At 52.3% G+C, this 21,186-nt stretch overlaps 1 protein-coding gene across 1 annotated transcript in view; it reads right to left on the bottom strand.

The window, feature by feature from the left end:
* Window positions 1–4,768: 4,768 nt before the first annotated feature.
* CACNG5 (calcium voltage-gated channel auxiliary subunit gamma 5) overlaps window positions 4,769–21,186 on the bottom strand; it is a 37,068-nt gene continuing 20,650 nt past the window's right edge. Inside the window, exons 2-6 of the mRNA XM_031468917.2 lie at window positions 13,607–13,859; window positions 11,901–11,987; window positions 10,932–11,072; window positions 7,664–7,809; window positions 4,769–7,412 (exon numbers count right to left, since the gene is read on the bottom strand). Of these exons, the coding sequence (XP_031324777.1) occupies window positions 7,155–7,412; window positions 7,664–7,809; window positions 10,932–11,072; window positions 11,901–11,987; window positions 13,607–13,802 (828 nt within the window). The 5' untranslated portion in view covers window positions 13,803–13,859 and the 3' untranslated portion in view covers window positions 4,769–7,154. The remainder of the gene's footprint in view (window positions 7,413–7,663; window positions 7,810–10,931; window positions 11,073–11,900; window positions 11,988–13,606; window positions 13,860–21,186) is intronic.

The raw sequence follows: 21,186 nt of genomic DNA, 5'->3' as shown, positions 1-21,186 counted from the left end.
CATAAAGCAGTGCTGATGGAAAAAGCGAGGAAAAGAATGTCGTACAAAAGGCAGTACCATTTATTCAAATTAAAACACATATACAAAAATCAACAGTGCACATTTGAAGAAGCACATATGTCTAAAAGCTGCATTATTAAACACATGGGAAAGGTTGCTCACGCGGTGGGAGGGGAGCGGAAAAAGCGAATGAGTGAATGAATGAATGAATGAATGAAAAACCAAGAGCCCAGGCTTGCGTGGACCAGTGACAGCTGTGCACCACGAACTGGAGAGTATAATTAACTCAGACTCTGCTCTGAGGGTTGGAACAAATAAATAAATCATGTAGGACTGCCTAGGGTAGAAGCTGGCATATAGTAGATACCAAATAAATGGTAGCAATAACCAAAATAATAAGTAGGACTAATTCAATTATTGTTGGTAAGCTCTCAGGGTGAATTAATAAGAATACTTTGACTATTTTCCCCACCTCTTTCCTCTGCCTCCAAGCCAGGAAAGAGAGACCGTCGCGGTGTCTCTAGGGATGCATGAGGGCCATATGGAATCTTCCCAAGGGGGCAGGTTGGAAGGAAGTCCTTGGAAGAGGTCAGGGAGGAGTGCCCACTCTGGGGACAGCCCCCATGCCTGGGAAGAAAATGAGTCAGAAAGTGTAACTGGTGGTTTCCTGGGGTCGTGGGGACCAGAGTTCCTTGCGGGGCCTCTAGGGGTGCTGGCGTGGTATTTCTGAGGACATTGGACACCTGCCTCTCTGAGGACCCTCGCACCTCCCCTGGGTCGGGCTGTGATTTCCAGCTGCCTGGGAGCCTCTGCACCCACTCCCCACTGGATTTCTCAGCAGCCCCTGGGGACATTGAATTTCCCACCACCAAGCTGAGGGGCTCAAAGTGAGATTTCATCTGATTTAGAAAAACAAGGTGACACTCGTCACATTTAAGTGTGGTGAAGGCAAATTCATTTACGCTCCACTTTTTTTCTTTGCACCTCAGCCAGCCACCAGGATGGGAACTCACACATACGGTGCTTCAGATGTTGTGCTGAACAAACGGAAGTATTCCTTCCTCCTCGCCAGCTGATGGACTGAGACTGCCGGAGTCTCACCTCCCACGGCACCCCCACTGGCCACTTGCTTCATGGTGCCCTGGGATTCAGCCAGGAAAATGGGATTCAGAGACCAAGTCTGAGCGCAACTCCTCAGCACTCTGCCTGGATCAGGTTGTTGGGATGCGAGAGGTGACCCCTGGTCGCAGCCTCCCCTGTCAGTCCACACACGTGCTGAGCCTTCCTCCACGTGTTAGCAAGCAAGGAGAGTGTGGTGAGTGTCCACCCCTGACTGGACCCCAGTCAAGAAAATCTGGAATTGCTCTGCAGCCATTTCCAACATTGCTTGTGTGAAAATGCAAAAAAAAATATATACATATTGGTCTCTGCCCCCAGTTGCTGGCACAGAGCTCCTAAATGCCTTGGAACTTCCTGGGTGATAGGAGTGTCTTTTGTTCTAATGAGGTGCCTCTGGGTGGGCTCCTGGATGGCTTCGGGTTGGGGGGCTGGTCACCTGAAACACCAAGCCATGATCGGAAGCTTGGAACTTTCAGCCACCCACCACCTCCAGCCTCCAGGAAGGAGAGAGGGGCTGGAGGCTGAGTTAATGATCGATCACGCCTAAGTGACGAAGCCTCCGTAACAATTCTAAGGGACAGGGTTTGGAGGGCCTTCCAGGTTGATGAACACAGCCCCGTGCTGGGAGGGTGGTGCGTGCCAACTCCACAGGGACAGAGCCCCTTGGGCTCAGCGCCCTTCCAGATCTCACTCTATATATCTCTTCATCTGGCTATTAATCCAAATCCTTTTTCATATTCTTTTTTATATAATAAACTGGTAAATGGAAGTCAGTGTTGCCTAGAGTTCTGGGTACTATTCTAGCAAACGATCAGATCCAAGGAAGAGAGTCATGGGAGCTTCTAATCTGTAGCCAAGTCGGACAGAACTTGTGCGTAACCTAGGGACCTACTTCTTGGGATTGGCATCTGAAGTGGGGCAGTCCCGTGGGACCGAGCCAGGAACCCGTGGTGTCTGCGTGTCAGCTGTGAATTGGACTGTAGCACACCCAGCTGGTGTCACCAAGAATTGCTTGGAGTTGGGGGAAAAAACCCATACATCTGGTGTCAGAGGTATTGTGTGCGAGTAAAGGAAGAAGCAGTGAGTTTTTCCTACACAGGTTGGCATCATGTGTAGGGAGGGGAGACAAGGAGATGGGATTAATCAGTAGCCTTCAGGGGAACAACAGCTCACCTTTCGTTCCCATTTAATGAGAGCTTTCCTTCTCCATCTATCTTTGGATGGAACCCACTTCTCTGATTATGGAAGTGGATGCCTTGGCCACACTGGGCATTTAGAACTGCAGACAGCAACCATATGAAACAGCACTTGCCAAGCACTGCAAATATTACTGACTGTGATCGTGAGCAAGTCCCTACCCATCCTTAGGGCTCAGTGTCTTCCTATGCATAGAACTGAGAGTGTCAAATGAGATTGTGCTTGCCAAGCACCTACTACGTGCCAAGCACTCTAAGAAGGGGGCTGTATGCTTGTTGATGATGAGGATATTTGTGATGCCTCTCTGCTGGAGTTGAAGCTGGAGTCACAGTGTCTAAACTGACGTTTGTGAGAAACTGTGTCTTGATTCAAGATGGCGGATCCATTTTCCCCCAAACCTACAGCTGACCTTGTAGGACGTCGTCTATCTGTTGCTCATCCTGGAATGAGCAGGGCAGAGGGCCTGTTGTATGGAAGACCCAAGGGCAGGGCCCCCCAAGCAGAAAGTCTTTGCTCCAGAACAGACAGGGAGATCAGGCTTGAGGTACACGTGAGGTGGGCCCTGGGAGGGTGTGTCCTGTCCAAAGTCACAGAGCAGAGGTCTAGGATCCCAGCGCAGGGGTATGTGGGAATCCAGAGACCTTATCCTGCCAGAAGGGAGGGGCTACAGCCGGGAGTACTGGGGCTGCAGGTGGCAGCCACTGAGCCACACCACCATGACTGAGCTCACATGCACAGGGCAGGCTGCGTCCTGGCCTGTCTAGGCCTGAGCACAAGTGCGTTCTGCAGAATCCACTCATTCATCCACTTTTGTGCCCACTCGCGACACAGAGTACGTGTGTCCCAAAGGCTGATTAACTTCCCAAGGGTTGTATTAGCATATGAGGGTGTGGGTCTCATTTGCAGGTCCCCCAACCTTGAGTGTGGAATGAAAGTCAAGGCTGGGGGTGGGGTCCTGCAAAGGGGACCCACACCCTCATCAAGCAGATGGCCTCAGCCCAAGGGACAGCCTGTGAAGGAGCAGTGCTCCTGTTGTGGCTATGCGCAACTGTGCATAGCTGTGCTGACTCCCCCCACCCCTCCCCCGCCACCCGCCCTGCAGTTCTCAAGGCGGAATGCTATTTCCCCTGCCCACCTTTCCCTTTATCCACTTGTGTTGGTTAACTGCATGTGTCACCTTGGTTGGGCCATTGTACCCAGATACTGTTCTGGCTGTTTCTTTTTTTAAATTATTTTATTATTTATTATTTTATTTTTGTGGGAGGAGGTAATTAACTTTATTTATTTTTGGAGGAGGTACTGGGGATTGAACCCAGGACCTTGTATATGCTAAGCATGTGCTCTACCACTTGAGCTATACCCTATTCCCCTGTTCTGGCTGTTTCTGTGAAGGTGTTTTTCAGATGTGATGAACATTGAAATCAGTGCACTCTGAGTAAAGCAGATTGCCCTCCTTAATGTGGTGGGTCTCATCCAATCAGTTGAAAGCTTAAGCAGAACAAAGATTGACCTCCCCCAAGCAAGAAGGAAATCTGTTGGCAGACAGCCTTCCACCTCAAACTGCAACTCTTCCCTCAGTCTCCACCTGCTGACCTCCCCAGGGGACAGATTTTTGGATTTGCCAAGCCTCCACCATCACAGGAACCAGTTCTTTGAAATAAACCTCTCTATATGTACATTCTTCTGGTTCTGTTTCTCTGGTGAACCCTAATATGCTACTTTTATTTAGGGATGAAGGATAGTTACCCAAACATTAATAGAACGGCTCCCTGCCACACAGTCCTCAGGAACATCACTGATACGCTGGTGTGGTTCTGCCCCCAACTGCTCCCCCTCAACTCCGTGCAGCCCTGAAAACAGATCATTTCATTGAAGGTCTTCTCTGAGTGTCTGTCGTGGAGGAGGCGGACACCACTGACTAACCCCTGGAGCAAGAAGGAGGCTGGTGAGTTCCAGGAGAGAGGGAACAATTGTCAGAATTGTCTGAACCACCCGGCTGGTAACCCCAATTGGTTTTCTTCCATAATTCATCAGACTTCGGTATATTAATGTCCCCCTCCCATATTTTGAGGGTGAAAAAATAAAAAATCATCAGTCTTTTTTTTCCTCCTGGGGAAATAAAAGTTCAGAAAATGTATTGGGGAAGGTGTCCTAATTAATGGCTTCTGAGTTGAGTTTATACACTTCAGTGTTTGATAAAAATCTTCTGATTGTGGAGGGGCTGCCAAGAGGCCCCAGTTCTCAGCTTATAGACAGAAAAGAAACTGTCACCATTGCACAGTAAGTGACACATTCACCCATCCCCCAGGAAGGAAGACAAGGGTCCAGAACCCGTTCCTAAGATACGCGTAAATCGCGCATTCCCAGGGTGGGAGCTGCCTGTCTCAGCTGGACGACAAAGACCCACCCGAATGATGTCACAGTCGACAATCAGCTTTGTTCAGGAGTGGATTCTATTTTTTTCCATGTGCACAAAAACAAACCTGGTACAGTGACAGAGAAAAAGTGCTTTAGGGAGAGAACAGTGCATTTGAGGAGCTAATTACATTGACAAAAATTGGAGTTGAGCACATCTGAACAACTGTCCAATTTGGAAATGCTACCTAATGGTCTCCAAGGACGCTCAGCGAGTCCTTTGCCACGGGGAAGAACGTGGTTTCCGTATTAATCTATAAATGGGAACCAGGGAGTACACGTCACGGCAGGTACCAACGGAGTGGAAGTTGGGGATAGACAGGGGGTGAAAAGTCACACGTGGGGGCCACTGGCGCTTCTCCGTGAGAGTTGGGGCAGGGAGGGGAGGTTGGAAATAGTTTAGGCCGAGTCCCTCAGAGCAGAAAGGCGTTGCCCAAGGATCCATGCTGAGATAGTGGCAGAACAAGGACCAGAGTCCACATCTCTCATGTCTCCTCCACTTTCAGTGGAATACTCCAGAGGTGAAGCAGCCTGCCTGGTCTGGGCTGAACTGTGCCCCCCCCCCCCGTGCCCCATGTTCACATGTTGGGACCTTCCCCTCCACGCTTGGAATATGGCTGTGTTTGGAGATGGGGCCTTTAAGGAGGTGATGAAGTCAGAATGAAGCATCAGGGAGGGTTCTTAGCCAAGTTGACGGGTGTCCTTATACAAGGGTATGTGGGCACCAGGGGCACGCATGCACGCAGGCAGGAAAAAACAAAAAACAAAAAAATGATGTGGAGACACGTTGAGAAGACAGCCATCTGCAAGCCAAGGAGAATGGCCTCAGAAGAAATCAAATCAGCTGCCCCCTGGATCTCGGACTTCCGGCGTCCAGAACTGTGAGAAAATAAATGCCTGTGGTTTAAGCCTCCCAGCCCGTGGAAGCCCAAGCAAATGAATGCCTTGCCCTTCCGAAGTCTGCCCGGGCCAGAAATGCAGTTTTCTGTATTTCTTTCCAGAGCCCATGTGTTGCCCACAGTGGCTTTTTGTGCCGAGAACTTGTCTTAAAGAGAGCAAGAGAAAGGGAGAAAAGCTGGCATGGCAGAAACACACGGCGGAGAGCCCAGCGCTGTTCTGTTACCCAAACCTCCAATCCAAAAGTGGGAATGCTGAGAAGATGCTTGGAGATCTGAGGGGGGGTCCCGTCCTGCTGTGGTCCTTTCACCGGTTTCCTTCTGAACTTCATGGCAGGTGCTACATACCTCCCAACTCAGGTTTCTTACCAGGAAAATGGGCATCACGCCACCTCGTCTTCTGGGGAATCTGTTTGCCTATGTATGCCCCATACCCAGGGAGCAGACGCTACCCTGTATCAGGATTAAGTTGGCAAACCCCAAATGCTGACAGGCATCCTCAGGAGAGCAGCTGGATCATTCTGAGTCTGGCTTGTTCAGACTCAGGTGTCGGCAAATCCAGCTCCCAGTCCCAGGCAGCCTCTTTGAAAGCTGCCTTCTCCTTAGGTGGTAAAGACATCTGTCTACATGATTATATTTTAGGGTTTTGGACTGAAAATAGAGCTCATGTGAGCAGGAACAGTATCTCTAGGGCCTGAAACAGTGCTTGGTAACATTAACTAGGACCAGCCAAATTCTGAAATTCTCACGGTCAGAGTCACCTCTTTGGGTTAAGGCATGAAAGACCCATTAAATCTGTTATCAAGGGGCCAGTCATATTAAGACATCATCAGCCATTAACACCTCTTTGTGACTCATGAGAGAGGCCTCAGACCCACCCTTAGCCCCTTAGGGACAGAGGCTGGGGCAGCTGAGTTCTGCCGGGAGAAGAGGGAAACAGATTCACAGGCTGTGGGGCAGAGGGGAGGTGTAGAGCACAGACAGGCATGTTGTATGCAGGGATGTGGGTGACGAGAAAGGAGAAAGGATTTCACGAGGAAAAGTGCTTGATGATTCTGAACCCGTCAGGCCTCACATCAGAGTCACCTTTTGGCCCAATGGCCCAGATCATGAACGTGAGGGCCAGCACCCAAGTCCAGCTGGGTCTCTTTAAGGGTCTTGGCATCTCGGAGCTCGCCTTGGCCGGGACCATGAAGCTGGGTGTGCGGGGATGAATTCATAGCCCTCACACCCACCTCTCCCAGGAAAGGAGAGAGCTGCTGGAGTGATTGGCACTCAAGGGGGTGGGGCTACACCCATGCTCTCAGCCAATCAGCTTGCTCGCTGGTTCCAGGCTCCTGATATCCATCCTGTGGTAGTTGGACCTACTCTAGGGGAAGCAGGGAGAGGACAGGGGTCAAATGACAACAGCTAAGCATGGGGCAGCCTGGGCCTGTCAACCAAGGGCCTAGGGCTCACAGACTGACAGGGGAGCATGGGAAGGCTGCCTGGCCATCCGTAGTCCAAGGAGGGAGGTGGCGGCGAGCCTCAGCATGGGGAAGAGGACATCTGGTCATAGTCGGGGCACTTGAGCAAGGCTGGGTAGTTGCTGTTCATCTGCAGGGAGGCATCGCTGGAGATGTCGGAGGGGCTGCGGCCCCGGACCCAGGCGTCCGGGTGTAGGAACTGGCCTGAGTAGTCAGAACAGTTGCTGAGACGCGGGCGGTAGAAGCTGGGGTGAGGCCTGTACATGTCCTCGGCGGTGTACCTCTTCATGAACAGGTACACGGACATCACCCCGGCGCTCTGCGGTGAGGAGAGAGCAGAGGAGAGCTGGCTGCTGGTGGGGCTGGCCTTGGACACCACCAGGAGAGCAGACGCAGTGGGGACGAAGGGATGAGGCTGGGGGATGTCCCAGGGAGGAGCGTGACAGAATCTCGGGATGAAGGGCGGTGGAGTGGGCGGGTCCAGGAGGCGCGGAGCCTCTCCCTCCTCCCCGCTCAGCCCGGGCAGCGCCCAGCTCCCCACATCCCCTCCGCCTGTTGGAAGGGGTTTACCTCTGTTAGAAGGAAGGAGATGGCAGCGAAGGCGAACGACCAGCCATACTTGTAGTTGAAATAGGTCTCTGCGTCCTTGGTCCTGTTCAGCATCTCGTCGTTGATGCTGGAGATGTAGAGCACCAGCCCCACCACGAGAGACAGGCCTGGCCGGACAGCGGGGGCTCAGCGCAGAGGCCTGGGGAGTTCGCGGCCGGGCACCCCCCCCCACCCCCGCCTCCTGTGGTTCAGGGAGGAAGCCACCAGCCTTGTGGGGACCGCGAACTCATTCTGGAGTTCAAGGGGAGCCAGAGTTCTCCTGAGGACTCTCTTTAGACCACTGCCTTCTAGAAAGCGGACAGCTTCAGGTAAGAAAGCTCCCCGTCCAGCCACCTTCTGAGCCACGGGGAGCCCGATGGTCCTCACCCCGCCGGCCCGCTAGAATCACCTGTCAGACGTCTGCGCCACAAGCCTCGCCCCCAGACATGCTGAGTCCCGTGGCCTGGGCCGGGCCTGGGCACTGTACTGCCTTGAAAGCTCCCCAGGCAACGCTAATGTGAACTAAGGGTGAGAACCACTAAGTTAGCAAGTGACTTTTGCCAAACTGAGGAGCAACAGGCTCTTCAGCCAGGGTCTCCAGTCCCAGGATAGATGGTCACGTGACCATGGAGACCATGCGGTCCATGGCCGGTGCAGCCCACCCACCACGGGTGTGCAGGAGAGATAAAGAGGGTTCATCCAGATTCTGAAAAGTGTCCAATCAGGAGGCCAGTGGCACCCAAACTCCTGCTGCCATTGTGCGAATGGCCGATTCAGGCATCCGTCTCATCAATTACTGGCTGTAATTGAATCAGGACGTAATTCATTACTCTGTTTTGCACTGTTAGGGTGTAATTCCATTCACTTGATTAAATGAGGGCATTCTGAAGGATGAATGTTAAAAGAAAACAGCTGGGATTCAAGCCGTCCCCGGCACTTAACTCACGCTGGAATCATTGCTGGTCCAAGTGAACCCTCTCGATGGCTCTCATGAAAACGGCTTCATGGGACCCGGCTCCACCTGAGATTTCTCATTCTGTTGCCCACGGCTGAAGAAACCTCAGACGCTTCAAAGCTACTGTGTAGCCTTGACTAGTGTGAAATCCATAGAAAGATCAGGGAAGAGCTTAACCCTGTCTGTACCTCCTGGATTCGGTGGAAATACAACCATGCAGAGGGTGGGCTGAGGACGTTGCAGGTGCTCAGTAAATATTTGTTGGATTGATGGGTGGAAGGATGGATGAATGGATTAATAGATGGAAGAATGGATGGAAGATGGGTAGGAGGGTGGATTGAAAAAAAGATGGACAGATGAATGAAAGAAAGGATGGATGGATGGGAAGGAAGCAAAGAGAAAGTCAGAAAACCTCTTGGGCATCAGGTGTTCTGACTGCCACCTGGCTCCCAAGCTATACTGACAAGAAAATGTTGGGGAAAGGAACCTAAAGTCGCTTGGGAATCAGGTGGCCGTCAGAATGCCTGGTGCCCAGCAGCTCTTTATCCTCTTCTCTTTCCATCCATCCATCCATTATTCAGGCCATCCCTCTACCCATCTTCCACCTATAATTCCTCTCTTATCAACAAGTCCAGGGCTCCAGGGCACCTAAAATACATGCCCTGAGAGCCACGCCTTTGGCTTGATCTCCAAAAAAAAAAGTCCTCAAGAAACTGCACAGGTCCCCTTGAAGGGGAGAAAGAGCCTAGCTTCCTTTACCACATTTCCTTCCTGTCTCACTCCCCACACTCCCTGTAGTGATCTCTTCCATCCCTGTGGTTCCCTCCCCTACTCGCTAGGCTGATAGCTCCACCGCTGTCTTTGGTATCTTGAAGTCCATGAGCCCCAAACCTTGACCTCTAGCAGCCTTCTGCCTCAAGACATCACGTGGACATCTCAGGCTTTGCATTTCCCACTCTAAGCTCACGATCTCTGCTCCAGATCTGCTCCTTTTCCTATGATCCCTAGGTCAGTGATGCAACGCATCGTCCACCTAGTGTCCAAGCAAGAACTTGGCACTCGCCCTCGACTTCTCCCCTGAAGTCTTAGTCCTACTCCTACTGAGTCTACCTCCCAGGCAGGCCTTGAACCCTCTCATTTCTCTCTTCTCTCATCCCCTCAGTCTGGGCCCCCACCCCCTCTCCTGTACTATTTAAACAGCCTCTCACCCACTCTCTCTGCCCCCTGTCTTGCTTCCCTCCCTCCTGTCATTCCCCAGAGAGGTCATTCCAAAATCCAAATCTGTCATGCCGTTCCTCAGCTTAAAATCCTCCTGAGGCTTCTCACAAAGTCCCAAATCCATAAGGCGACCTCAGGTGCCTTCCCCAGGCTCACCTCTCACCACATCCCTCCTTGTGCTCCCACCGCAAGGAGGAATCATTACGCTTCAACTCCCCAAAGCTTTATCCTCTCTCTTCCCTCCAGGCTCCACCCCACCCCAATCTCACGCTCTTTACCTAATTCTGACTCACCCTTCATCTTGCCTTCTCCTGGAGTCCTCCCTGACCGGCACTTGGTCTGAGTTCCAGCCACTGCTCTTGGCCCCCATAGCAGTCCTTGCTGACCGCTGTCACAGCCTCTTTCATTGCAGGGTTCATGTTTCCTGTCCACTTGTTTCTAGCTCCTATTACACTGCCCTTCTAGTAGACAGTGATTCCAGCTCCCAGGATAAGGTCTGGCAGATATCACGAATGAATGAATAAACACATGAATAAATGAAAGAAAGAATGAATAATGCAGTACAATCTGAAGTCGGCAGGAAGACAGATCCGTAAAGAAGGAACTGGGGTGGGCCCAGGGTACGGAGAACAGGGCATCCCTGGAAAGTGAAGGGGAATTTAGGGATCTCCAGGGGATGGTAGAGGTCTGGGAGGTGAAGAGGCCATTATTCCAAAGGCACATTGTCTTTCTCTTTCACGCAAAAACATGAGGACATAACTCTTCAAAAACAGGAATACTCATCAGTGGGAACTAAGGAGGAAGGGGTGGTGATGGTGCAGAGTGAGGAGGACCCGGGGTTCTAATCCCAGCTCTGCCCGGTTGTGGGGGGGGGGGGGGCGGTCAGGTCACTGCTCCTCGGAGGTGCGGGACAGGCCCACGGTCATCAGCAGTCTCCTCCACTGCCTGGACCACTGGCTCAGCTGGTCCCGTGCCAGGAACTGACTCACCGCCGTGACCAGAACTTCCCAGAGCAGAGCTGGTTAGGAATCAAATGTCACAAGTCCAGAGTGCATGAACGAAAATGACACGACTTACCAGAGAGGATGAAAAAGATGCCAGAGACAAAGGCCAGGATGGTCCTGTGGGGACGGATGTGTCCGATGTTGCTTAGGATAAACCCAATGAACATGAAGAAGAGGCTGACCAGAGGGAACGGTGTGGCCGAGCGAATCATTTCTAATTAAGGGACGAAAGGATGCTGTCAGCCTCGAGTGTCTTCCCCACAGCTCACCCCCGTGAGGCAAGTGTTCCTGGTAGTACCTGCCAGCCGGTCCCCAAAGCCCCCACCCTGCATGGGCATCTTGGGCTCCGTCCCCTCCTCGGGTGGTCAGAACCAGCTCTGGTGAGGCAAGGCTGTGACGTCAGTCTCACTGGGGACCAGAGAGCTTGCTTCGGTTCCCTGGGTGCTATGGTGTGAATGTTTGTGTCCCCCACAAAATTCATTTTGATAAACCTAGCACCCTGTGTGATGTATTTGGCGTTGGGGGTCTTTGGGAGGCACTTAGGTCATGAGGGTGGAGCCCTCATGAATGGGATTAGTGCCCTTGGAAGAGACCCCTCGGAGCTCCCTCTTCCCTGCCTCCATGTGAGGACACAGCAAGAAGGCACCGGCTATGAACCGGGGAGGGGGCCCTCACCAGAACGTGAGCACGTGGCACCTTGATCTCCAACTTCTCATCTCCAGAGCTGAGAGAAATTAAATCTCTGTCGTCTCTAAGCTGCTCAGTGTGTGGTATTTCATTATAACAGCCCAAACGGAGGAAGACACGGGGTCCGGACGCCTTCTCATTTGCTCAGGTCACAACACTGGGCGACTCCAGCAACCTGCTGCCACCACTGGGTAAATAAGTGGCAGAGCTGGCTCTGGTGAGCTCAGGCCAGCACAGCCGGCTGAGTCTAAGGACACGAGCTCTTGAGAAACGAGCTGGTCACCCTGACTCTCCCCTCTGCCCGGCTCTGCTCTGCCCACCCCGTGGCCTGGGTTGGAAAGTGTGAGGCACCTACTTAGAACGTTGACAGTGGACTCGGAGGTCAGCTGGGTGTTCATGGGCATCATGTACTCTATGGTGAAGCAGCGGCCCCGCTCCTCGCCTGTGGAGACAAGCATCCCTTACATTTCCAGGTCCTCCTTGAATATGGATTTGAAGTTAGCAGATTCAAGTGGTATTTCCAGATGCTTCTAGGATCTTTGACCCATTGTGTATTTATGCCTGGGCTGGATCCAAACCCTAGGGGGTCCTGTCCCTGGCTGGTGGCCCACAGTGGGGGTGGGCGCCCAACCTGACAACATATCTTTCCTGGAGAAGCACCAAGAGTCATGTGAAAGCAGTCAGCACTGCAAACTCAACACGGAGTCAAAGTCTGGTGGCTGACTCGTCACTTTGGGACAGACTCCACCAATGATGGCACATGGCTGGCTTGGGTCCCCAGAGCGGGTGTCATGGAGCAGAACCCCCAAAGCCTTGTCAACCACTTTGGTGGTGACTTCAGACTCTGCTTCAGATTTAAGCAGAGACAGACACACACAGTTCAGGGCAGTGGGAGGGGAGGTCAGCGTCAGGTGCCATTCCCAAAGTAGACTCAGCATGTCACCGGGAGGCTAGGCCTTGAGGTGTCCTCCCTGCTAAACACTGGTGGGCGCCAACCACCACCCCATCCCCCGGGGCCCGACCATGACGCTGGGAGGACCAAGCGCTCCCTCTGCCCCGTGCTCACATCGGTTACAGAGCCCTCCAAGAAAGGGTCTGCGACCCGCGACCCTGCAGTGTTTCTGGCCAGTCTTACAGGGCGCAGGATGCTCTTCTTGTGCGGGCTGGTTTGGGGCCACAGTGAGCAGATAAGGACAGAGCACTTGGAGTAGCAACTCCAAGGGGTCCAGGGAAGACCTAGCAAGCGGGTGGGAGGCCCAGATGGGTGGAGTCCAAACCCACACCATCTTGCAGGGAAGACCTGCACTTGTGTTTTCTCTCTGCCGTGTCATGGACACAGGAACAGCGAAAGTGCTAAGTGTTTCCCATCCTGCCAATGAGTGGAGACAAGTGGCACTGAGTCAGGGAGATGGTACTTGGAGTTGGGGCCTTTGGGACGTGTTCAGGTCATGAGGGTGCGGCCCTCATGAATGGGTTTAATGCCCTGATCAAAGAGACCCCACAGAGCTCCCTCATGCCTGCCACCACGTGAGGACACAGCGAGAAGGTGCTGGCTATGGAGCAGGAAGAGGGCCCTCGCCAGAACGTGCCCATGCTGGGACTGCACCTCCCTGAGTCTTCATCTCCTCGTCTGTAAAGCGGACATGTTAACAGGTCCTGGGAAGACACTGAGGTCCACGATTCAGCGAGCTGATGAGCGCAAGGGCGGTGGACCTGTGCGACGGCTGCCTCACAGCCAGGGCATGGAGCATGGGGAAGCCGGGGTCACGTTCCCCTTTCAGGTGGGAAGACCCAGGTCCCAGGAGATGAGAGGACTTGCCTAAATGGACTTCAAACATTGGGGCTGGAGTTTGGACTGGGTCCTGATCGCTGGCAGGAGCGTTGGCGGGAGCGCTGCCCGGAGTTCATGAGGCTCACCCGGTGTGAACTGCCTCCTCCTAGCAGGGACATCTCTCCCCCAGGGGAGTGGGGGGGGGGTCTCATAGGTAGGTTTTCCTGGTGGGGGTTGCTGCTCTCTTGGGGTGGCGGGGAAGGGCTGTCCCCAACCCCGGGCACCCTTACCTGCGAGGAAGCAGACTCTCCAGAGGCCAGAGTGCAGGGACATCTTGATCTCGGTGCTCTGGTTCTGGGGCAGGACCACGCCCTCCTCCAGGTACAGCCAGTAGTCGGTGCTGACGGCGATGCCCAGGAGGCCCAGGCTGCACACGGCAAAGACGCTGCTCAGCAGGGTCAGGGCCTTCCTCCCGCAGGCACTCATCTTCCCGACGGTCAGCGTGCAGCCCGCAGCCGCGGTGCCAGCCGCGGTGAGTGGGCTCTGGGGGCAGAAGAGAGAGTGAGCAGGCAGTAGCAGCCAAGGTTCTGAGGAGGCCACGGTGAGGGGCCTTTGGAGGGTAACTGAGTCAGCCGGGCCAGGCCAAATGGATGACTGAAAACCAACAGGCCAGCTCCCTGGATGTCAGGCCATGGCAACCGAGATGCCACCTCCTTCTCCCCACCAGAAATTCACAGCTTTCTTGACAGGCCACTGCAAGGGGCTGCCTGGTTCTCTCTGGGAGACCCCCTGGCTGGATAATGCCATTCATTCACTCATTCATTCAGCAACCCATTGTGCCTGCCAGGGGAGACAAAAGGATGAACCTGACGTTATCCTTGGCCTCGAAGAGTTCCCATCTAGAAGACTAAGGCACCCTCAAGGCAGCCGGAATGCAGCTTGGTGGGGGCTGTGGGAGAGATCTGCCCAAGAGCCGGGGGGGGGCAGGGAGGAGGGATGGAGGCACGAACTCTGCCAGGGTGGGCTTCCCTGGGATGAGAGGGACTCTGAGCATGAGCGCATCCTGGTAGAGAGCAGCGGGGCCCAGGCAGGGAAGCGGCAGGAGTCTGGGGGAGAGGCTGAGGGGTAGAGAAGGCAGGCTTCCCGGAAGGTGTCTTCCTCATGGATTCTAATCAGCTGTAGACCCGGGTGGGCCACGGGAAAGAAGCCACACCCCAGGCCACGTTCAACAGGCCTCCTAAACCCACCTCATTGTCTGACTCGTGCCTGCCCAGCATGCGGTGTTGGTAGGAGCCAGCTCTGAGTCAGCCACAGAGAAGCTCAGAGTCGACGCAAGGTGAGCCACGCGCACACCTACTGACACCTGCCTGGGCCAAGCCCTGGGCTCAGTGATGGAGCTGGGAAAAGTGAGGAGTAAGGCAAGCAGATGCCGCCCCACAGAGCCCACAGCCCAGCTCAGAGCTTCTGAACTCTGGCTGGAATCTGGAATCACCCGGGCAGTGTCTAGAAATCCTTAATGCCCGGGTGCCACTCTGAGAGATTCTGATGTAACTGGGCTCATGTCAGGGCAGTGGCATCGTTGTGCTCCCAGTGGTTCTAATTGCAGCTCAGGGTGAGGATTGCTCTTTGCTGTTTGAAGTGTGGCCATTGGACCAGCAGCATCCACATCCCCCAGAAGCGTGGTAGAAATGCAGAATCCCAGGCCCCTCCAACTTTCTAAGTCAGAAGCTGCATTTTAACACGATTCAGGTGAGTCATATACCAGCTGAAGTCCCAGGAGCACTGTGCCAAGCAAACAGGTGACTACGGTACAATGTAGTGACTGCTGTGGCCAGGAAAGCTCAGGATATGGTCAGAGCCCAGAAGAGGGTCGCACAGTGGGGCTGAGTGAAACAGCAGAGCTATTTCTAGAAGAAGGCAGGGTCTGGGGAATCTCCCTTAAGCCGGTCATGCTTGCAATGAATGTTGCCAGGCTGGGAGCAACTTTCACTGGCCGCTTGCAATAATGCAAAGTCGGAAATTTTGCAACAGGATGTTAATGTTCAGGGAAGAGTCAGGTGCCACAGCACCTGTGATGGGAAGGCTCAGGCCATCACCCTCGGGGCCCGGGGGGTGACCCAGAAGCCCTCCCCCAGGCACGGCATCGAATCTCAGCTGAGGAAAGGTGGCTCTCAGCTCAGCCAGCTTAAAGGGGACAGAAACCACACTCACGATCATTGATTCATCTGCAGAGTCTGAGCTTGCTGGAGGGGCAGGGAAAAGATGGAAGGGGAGGAAAATGGGTGCTCTTTGCAAGAAGAAGGGACATCTTGGCCTAGATTCCACAGCACCAACCCTGCTCTATCAGCTGACAAGGGAGAGAATAACCACCGTGCCAGCTTCCTGGAGGCATGTGAGTGCCTGGAAGCAAAGGCACGTACCTACCTGTCCACCAGGCTGGAGAGCACAGGGGTTTAATCCAAGCCCATCCCTCCTGCACTGACTTTGACAAAGAAGGGGAAAATAAACTGCAAAACAGCCAGCCCTCCCCACTAAGCCAAGCCATTCTGCACGCAGTGGTGTGGGAGGCGCAGCTGGATAGCTTGGGCCCTGACTGGGTTACAAATATCTCATACAGCACCTACGGTGTGAGGTGCCCTGTGATGGCGGCCATGGCAGAAGCAAAGGAATCAGAAGCACTGTCGGAGTTCACAAGCCGGAAAAGCATGAAATGACGGCATCACGACCATGACACCAGCGTGGGCAGTATTTCAACCGGTGGAACCTTGGGTCCCGAGGAGGACGTGAGGGGTGGCAGGGCAGGCTGTCTGGAGGTGCCTTTGGGAATCAACTACACGGACTGCTGGGATGGGTAATGCCACGGGTCATGATCATTAGGATTTTTCTAGCAGTTTCCTAAGTACTTTCACTTATATTTGAGGCTCACGAAACCCCAATGTCTGCCAGAAGGAATGGAGGTAAGGGAAGGAGAGAAGAACAAATGGGTAAGTTGCCTGAATGAGAGTAACAGCCCCATAAGCGGTGAAGAGCCTTGAACTGAGAGGCAGGACACCTGGATCTAATTCTCGGCTCTCTCACTTAGTAACTGTGCAACGTTGGGAAATTTGCCTTTCTGGGATCCATTCCTCTCCCAGGTAACCTAGAGGAAGAGGATAATAATAAAAGCTAAATTACATTGAATGTTTATCATTGCACTCTGCTCAGCACTTCATTTTAATCTTTACAACCTTCTTACCACCCCAGTTTTATGGGTAAGCAAACTGAGAATCAGAGAGGTTGAGAAACTCGCCCGAGATCACTCAGCCAGCAAATGGTGGTGCCTACATTTAAACTTCATCCTGCCTCAGTCTTGAGACCTTTCCAAATGAGGGTCCATGGAGCAAAACTTCCATGGAATATTCTAGCAAAAGGGACTCTGGTGAAAAAAAATCTTGTGGAAACACTGCATCCAGATCTTGAAGAATCGCACTGCACAGTTACAGGTTAAAGGCCTGAAAAGTCTGTTTAGCTTGGCTCATCCCAGTGTTTTCCAAACTTACGTGACCACACAGTGGTATTTCGTTCTGTGAAATCCACTTAGGGGACAGTGCTGTCCCCCCTTGAAGAATAACAGAGCAAAACTGCTGGGAGAGTAAATGCAACAGCAGAGGTGGACGTGCTTTGCAAAACCTAACGCCCAAGCCTGGTGTAAGGCATTGCTATTAGCCAACAATGGGCAAAGCCCCTGTTTTTGCAGAGTCGACGGATCAGGGCTTCTAAATACAACAGCTAGCGCCGGTCAGAGCTGAACAGCCAGTTTTAATGGTAAGCTTGGCAGACAGAAAAGATTCAGATCTTGGAGATTTGGGAAGGTGAAACTGGAGAGAAGATTGGATCTGAATCTGTAAAAGCAAGAAATAAAAGAAAAGGCCCAAGTTGACCCAAGCTGCCGAACTCTATAATAGCTGAGCTTGAAGCCTGGAGTGAGCTTGGGAAAACCGAAAAGTCCCTTTCCAGAGCAGGGAACCCATTTATGGAACTCCACACAGAGCGGAAGATAACAACCTCACTCATTATGCAGTTGAATTTACACTTCAATTAGGAAATATTTTTTATTTGTAAATCAATCATCATTGACTGAGTACTGAAAAGCCCTTTACGGCACAGTATCTCGTTAGGACCTCACAACCACCCCATCAGTAGGGCGTACTGGCCCCATTTCATGGATGGGGAAACTGAGGCTTAGAGATGCTAAGCAGCCTCCGGACATCGCGGGTGTGTGGCAGACTGTGGATTTAAACCCAGGTCTCGGTCTAAAGTCTGTGTGGCAGCTACACTGCCTCCCTACGGAAGAAATAAACAGGTTCAAGAAGTGCTGGGATGAAGAGGCACCCCCAGGGTGGGCCACTAGGGAATCCAGACACGTACGTGACACAGAATTTTGGAAGACTGTCTTTACCAATAGCCAAGTGCTACTCAAGATCCTACTGGGCTTACTGACGGGAGTCACCTGGGCGTATCTTTTCATATCGATTTCCTGGAGGTGCGTTCTCACTCAGTACCTCTTAGGGCAGGAGGACCAATATTTCCCTCACACCACACAGAAAGAAATCAAGGCCCAGCGGGGAGACTTTACCTGCGATCACGCAGGCAGTTCTGTAGACGGAAAAGAGTGTGCTGAAAAGATTTGGAAGGCTGATTCAATGCTTTTTTCTCTGTGCTGCACAGAAAAATCGTAAGGCAGAAGATGAAAATGACTGGCACCACCCCACGCTGAAATCAACACCCTTATTAACATCTTAGGTCACTGCCTTCCAGTCTTCCTTCTTATGTAACTGTGCACGTATTTTTCTACCCAATGTCCTCGGTTAGTCGGGGCAGGGACAGGAGTCCCCACAAAGACCCTCTGCTCTAGAATGAATTCCTTGTTCCCACCTAATGAGGCTCAAGTCTTTCCTTTCACATCGCTGTTCCTTCTTTTCCCATGAATTCCACCCCCCTCTCTACAACAGTTTTTGATTTTTCTGCTGGGGGAGGCAGACATATTTGATAAGATGCTGCCATAAGGGAAGATGTTTATGTTGTAATATTACACAAATAAAGCTGGATGTGGAAGCACATATTTAACACAAACTCTATTGTGAAAAAAAATTCACAGATTGGGAAGAAATAAACCAAAACTTTGACCGTGGATGTTTCCAGGTAATAAGGTTATATATATTTGATTTCCTCTATACTTTTCTGGGCTCAACAAAGCTTCAAACAGAATACGTATTATTTTTAAATTCAGAGAAGAAAACTAAAGGCTAGATTTGTCAATTCTCCAATCACTGCCCTGGTAAACAAAACGCAGTCCCAGCTCCCAGGGGAGAGATGCTGAAATGTAGTGTCATCCTTTGGAGCTTGGGGCCTCGAAAGCACGGCAGCTTTGAGCCTTTTAAGATGATTACCCAGGTGCCATTACCTCTAAGTATTAGCTTGTTAATTATCAGGAATTAATAGTCATTAATTACCATCCATGACTAGCAATGAGGGACAAATGTCTTGTGGAAATTAAATCACAAATGGCACATTTCCCTGCCCAAGCCAATAATAAAAGGACTTGCAACGAAGTGCTTAGGTGCTTGGAGGTAGGTGAGGGTACAGGCGTGAGGGAGGGACCAGTTAGAGACTGGCAGGGGAGGACGGATGGGGTTTAACTGTAGAGAAATGGGGAAGAGATAGAAGGACAGTCCAAGGAAGACACCCTGATCTCCATTTCCACCTAGCCCAGAGAAAACCCAGTGATGTTTGATGAAGGGTTTGGGGACCAGGGGTTCCTGTCAGGGCTCCTGAGCCACTTACACCTGCTGCTCCTGTGAGCTGGTCTAGTGACTCAGTGCCAGCTTGGCCAGCTTCCAGCAGGACAACCTGGTGACCAGAGGGCAACCCCCAGCGGTTCTGTGATCTGCCTGCTTCCCATGGTGCTGATCCCCAGTTTATTCTATGATGGTCAAAAAGTGACTGCTGATTCTCTGACTCGCCTTCCATTGAGAGATGGGGTCCACACACATCTCCTCCGCTTGAGTCTAGGCAGGTGTGTGACTGCTCCCACCAGTACCCATGCTATGTGACTTCTGAAGCTGGGTCATAAAAGGACATGTGGTAGCCACCTAGTTCCCTTGGGAGCTCAGTCAAGGGGAAGCGGCACCCAGGTAAGACGTCCTACGACCCCGAGACCCCCAGGCTTTGGAGCAGGGTTTCTCCACCTCGGCCCTGTTGACATTTTGGGTTGCACAGTTCTTTATTGAGGGGAGCTGTCATGTGCTTTGCAGGATGTTAAGCAGCTTCCCTGCCTCTATCCACCAGTTGCCAGCAGCACCCAAGTTATAATCAATAAAAATGCTCTGGGAGGGTGCAAAATTGCCCCTGGTTGAGGAAACTGCTTTGGCAACCATGCGCAGGTGTTTGGTTGACAGCCCTGGTGAGCTCCCAGCCAACAGCCAGCTTCAGCTGCCAGCCCCAAGATTGAGCCATCCTCGACATCCAGCCCAGGTGAGCCTTTGGATGGCTGCAGCCCCAACCAACATCTGACTGCATCTGCATGGGAATCTCCAAGCCAGAACTGCCCAGACGAGAACTTCCCAAACTCCTGACTCAGGAACTCGTGAGTGAAATAAGATTGTTGTTGTTTCATACCACTATATTTTGAGGCAGTCTGCTATGTAGGAGAAGTTATCAAAATAATGTCATTACTCATTTATTAGCAACTCCTTCTCACTGCCTAAGTACGATATAAATCCCAGGTGTGACTGGCCAGAATGTAATTTAGCAATGGGGGGCCTGAGGGTCACAGTTCAGTCCTTGGAATGGACAGCTCTGTCAGGGAGTGAATGGCACATAGCTTTGGGATCAGGCAAATCTGAGTTGGAATGCTGGCTCTCCCTTGTCACATCCTGGATGTGTCATGTGATCACTCTGAACCTCAGTCTCTTCCTCTGCAAAACAGGGATAGCTTCATAAGGGTTAGTGTGAGGATTTATGAAAGTGTAATTGAATAAGGCTGGGCCACCTCATGCCATCTCAGCACAATGCTGCAATCAGAAGGTAGCACCACTTGACTCCCAAAGAGCAGTGAAAAGCACAGTGGATTCAACAGGGTAAATCTATCCCTGAAAAGGGGCAAAAAGGCCCAGAGTTTCTCATCATGGCAGTTGGTCCCTGCAAAATGTTCCTCATTCCCCCTGCTCCCGGCCAATTTTCAGCCCCCCTGTCTCCTTTTTCATCTCCAAACCAACGAAGGCTTTAGGAATGGAGAGATTTGAGGAGCAAAATTGCTCTGCATAATGATGTAAAGGATGTCTTCGTAGGGGGCACAGAGCCATCTCCGTTGACATAGATGTTAAATGTGATATTATCAAACACGTAGCAAGTGCTCATGAAGTGTCCGACACAACAGAGGCTCAGCACCAGAAGGGAGTGCATCACCTGAAGCCTGGAGGCCTCCAGGCGTCATCACTATTCCACTCTCCCAATTTGGGGCCCCCTAGTCAGAGACACTGCCCTCCACCAAGAGGTCATGAAGCTGCTGGCCGGGGGTGGGTGAGTGGCCTGTTTTCCATGCTGGCCCCACCGAGCTCTCTCTCCGCCACATTGCTGAGGCCCTTTGGAGAATGTGAACATTGCCAGGCAAAGATTCACTGGCCTTTGACAAAAGCGAGACCCAAGGAGTCTTGCGTTTCAAGCATTCCCTGCCCCAAGAAGCCACAGCCAGCCCATCCACCAGGAGTCCAGGCTATAGAGCTAAGGCTGCAGAGCTGCGCGTCTGAACCTCCTGGAGTGAAGGTCAGTGTCTAAGCAGACTCCTCTGGCCCTTGGTTTGCCAGGGGGTTACTGATGGGCCAGTTTCCAT

The sequence above is a fragment of the Camelus dromedarius genome, chromosome 16 (assembly GCF_036321535.1).
Source record: "Camelus dromedarius isolate mCamDro1 chromosome 16, mCamDro1.pat, whole genome shotgun sequence".
NCBI lineage: Eukaryota > Metazoa > Chordata > Mammalia > Artiodactyla > Camelidae > Camelus > Camelus dromedarius.
This window is presented reverse-complemented; position numbering and strand designations above follow the sequence as displayed.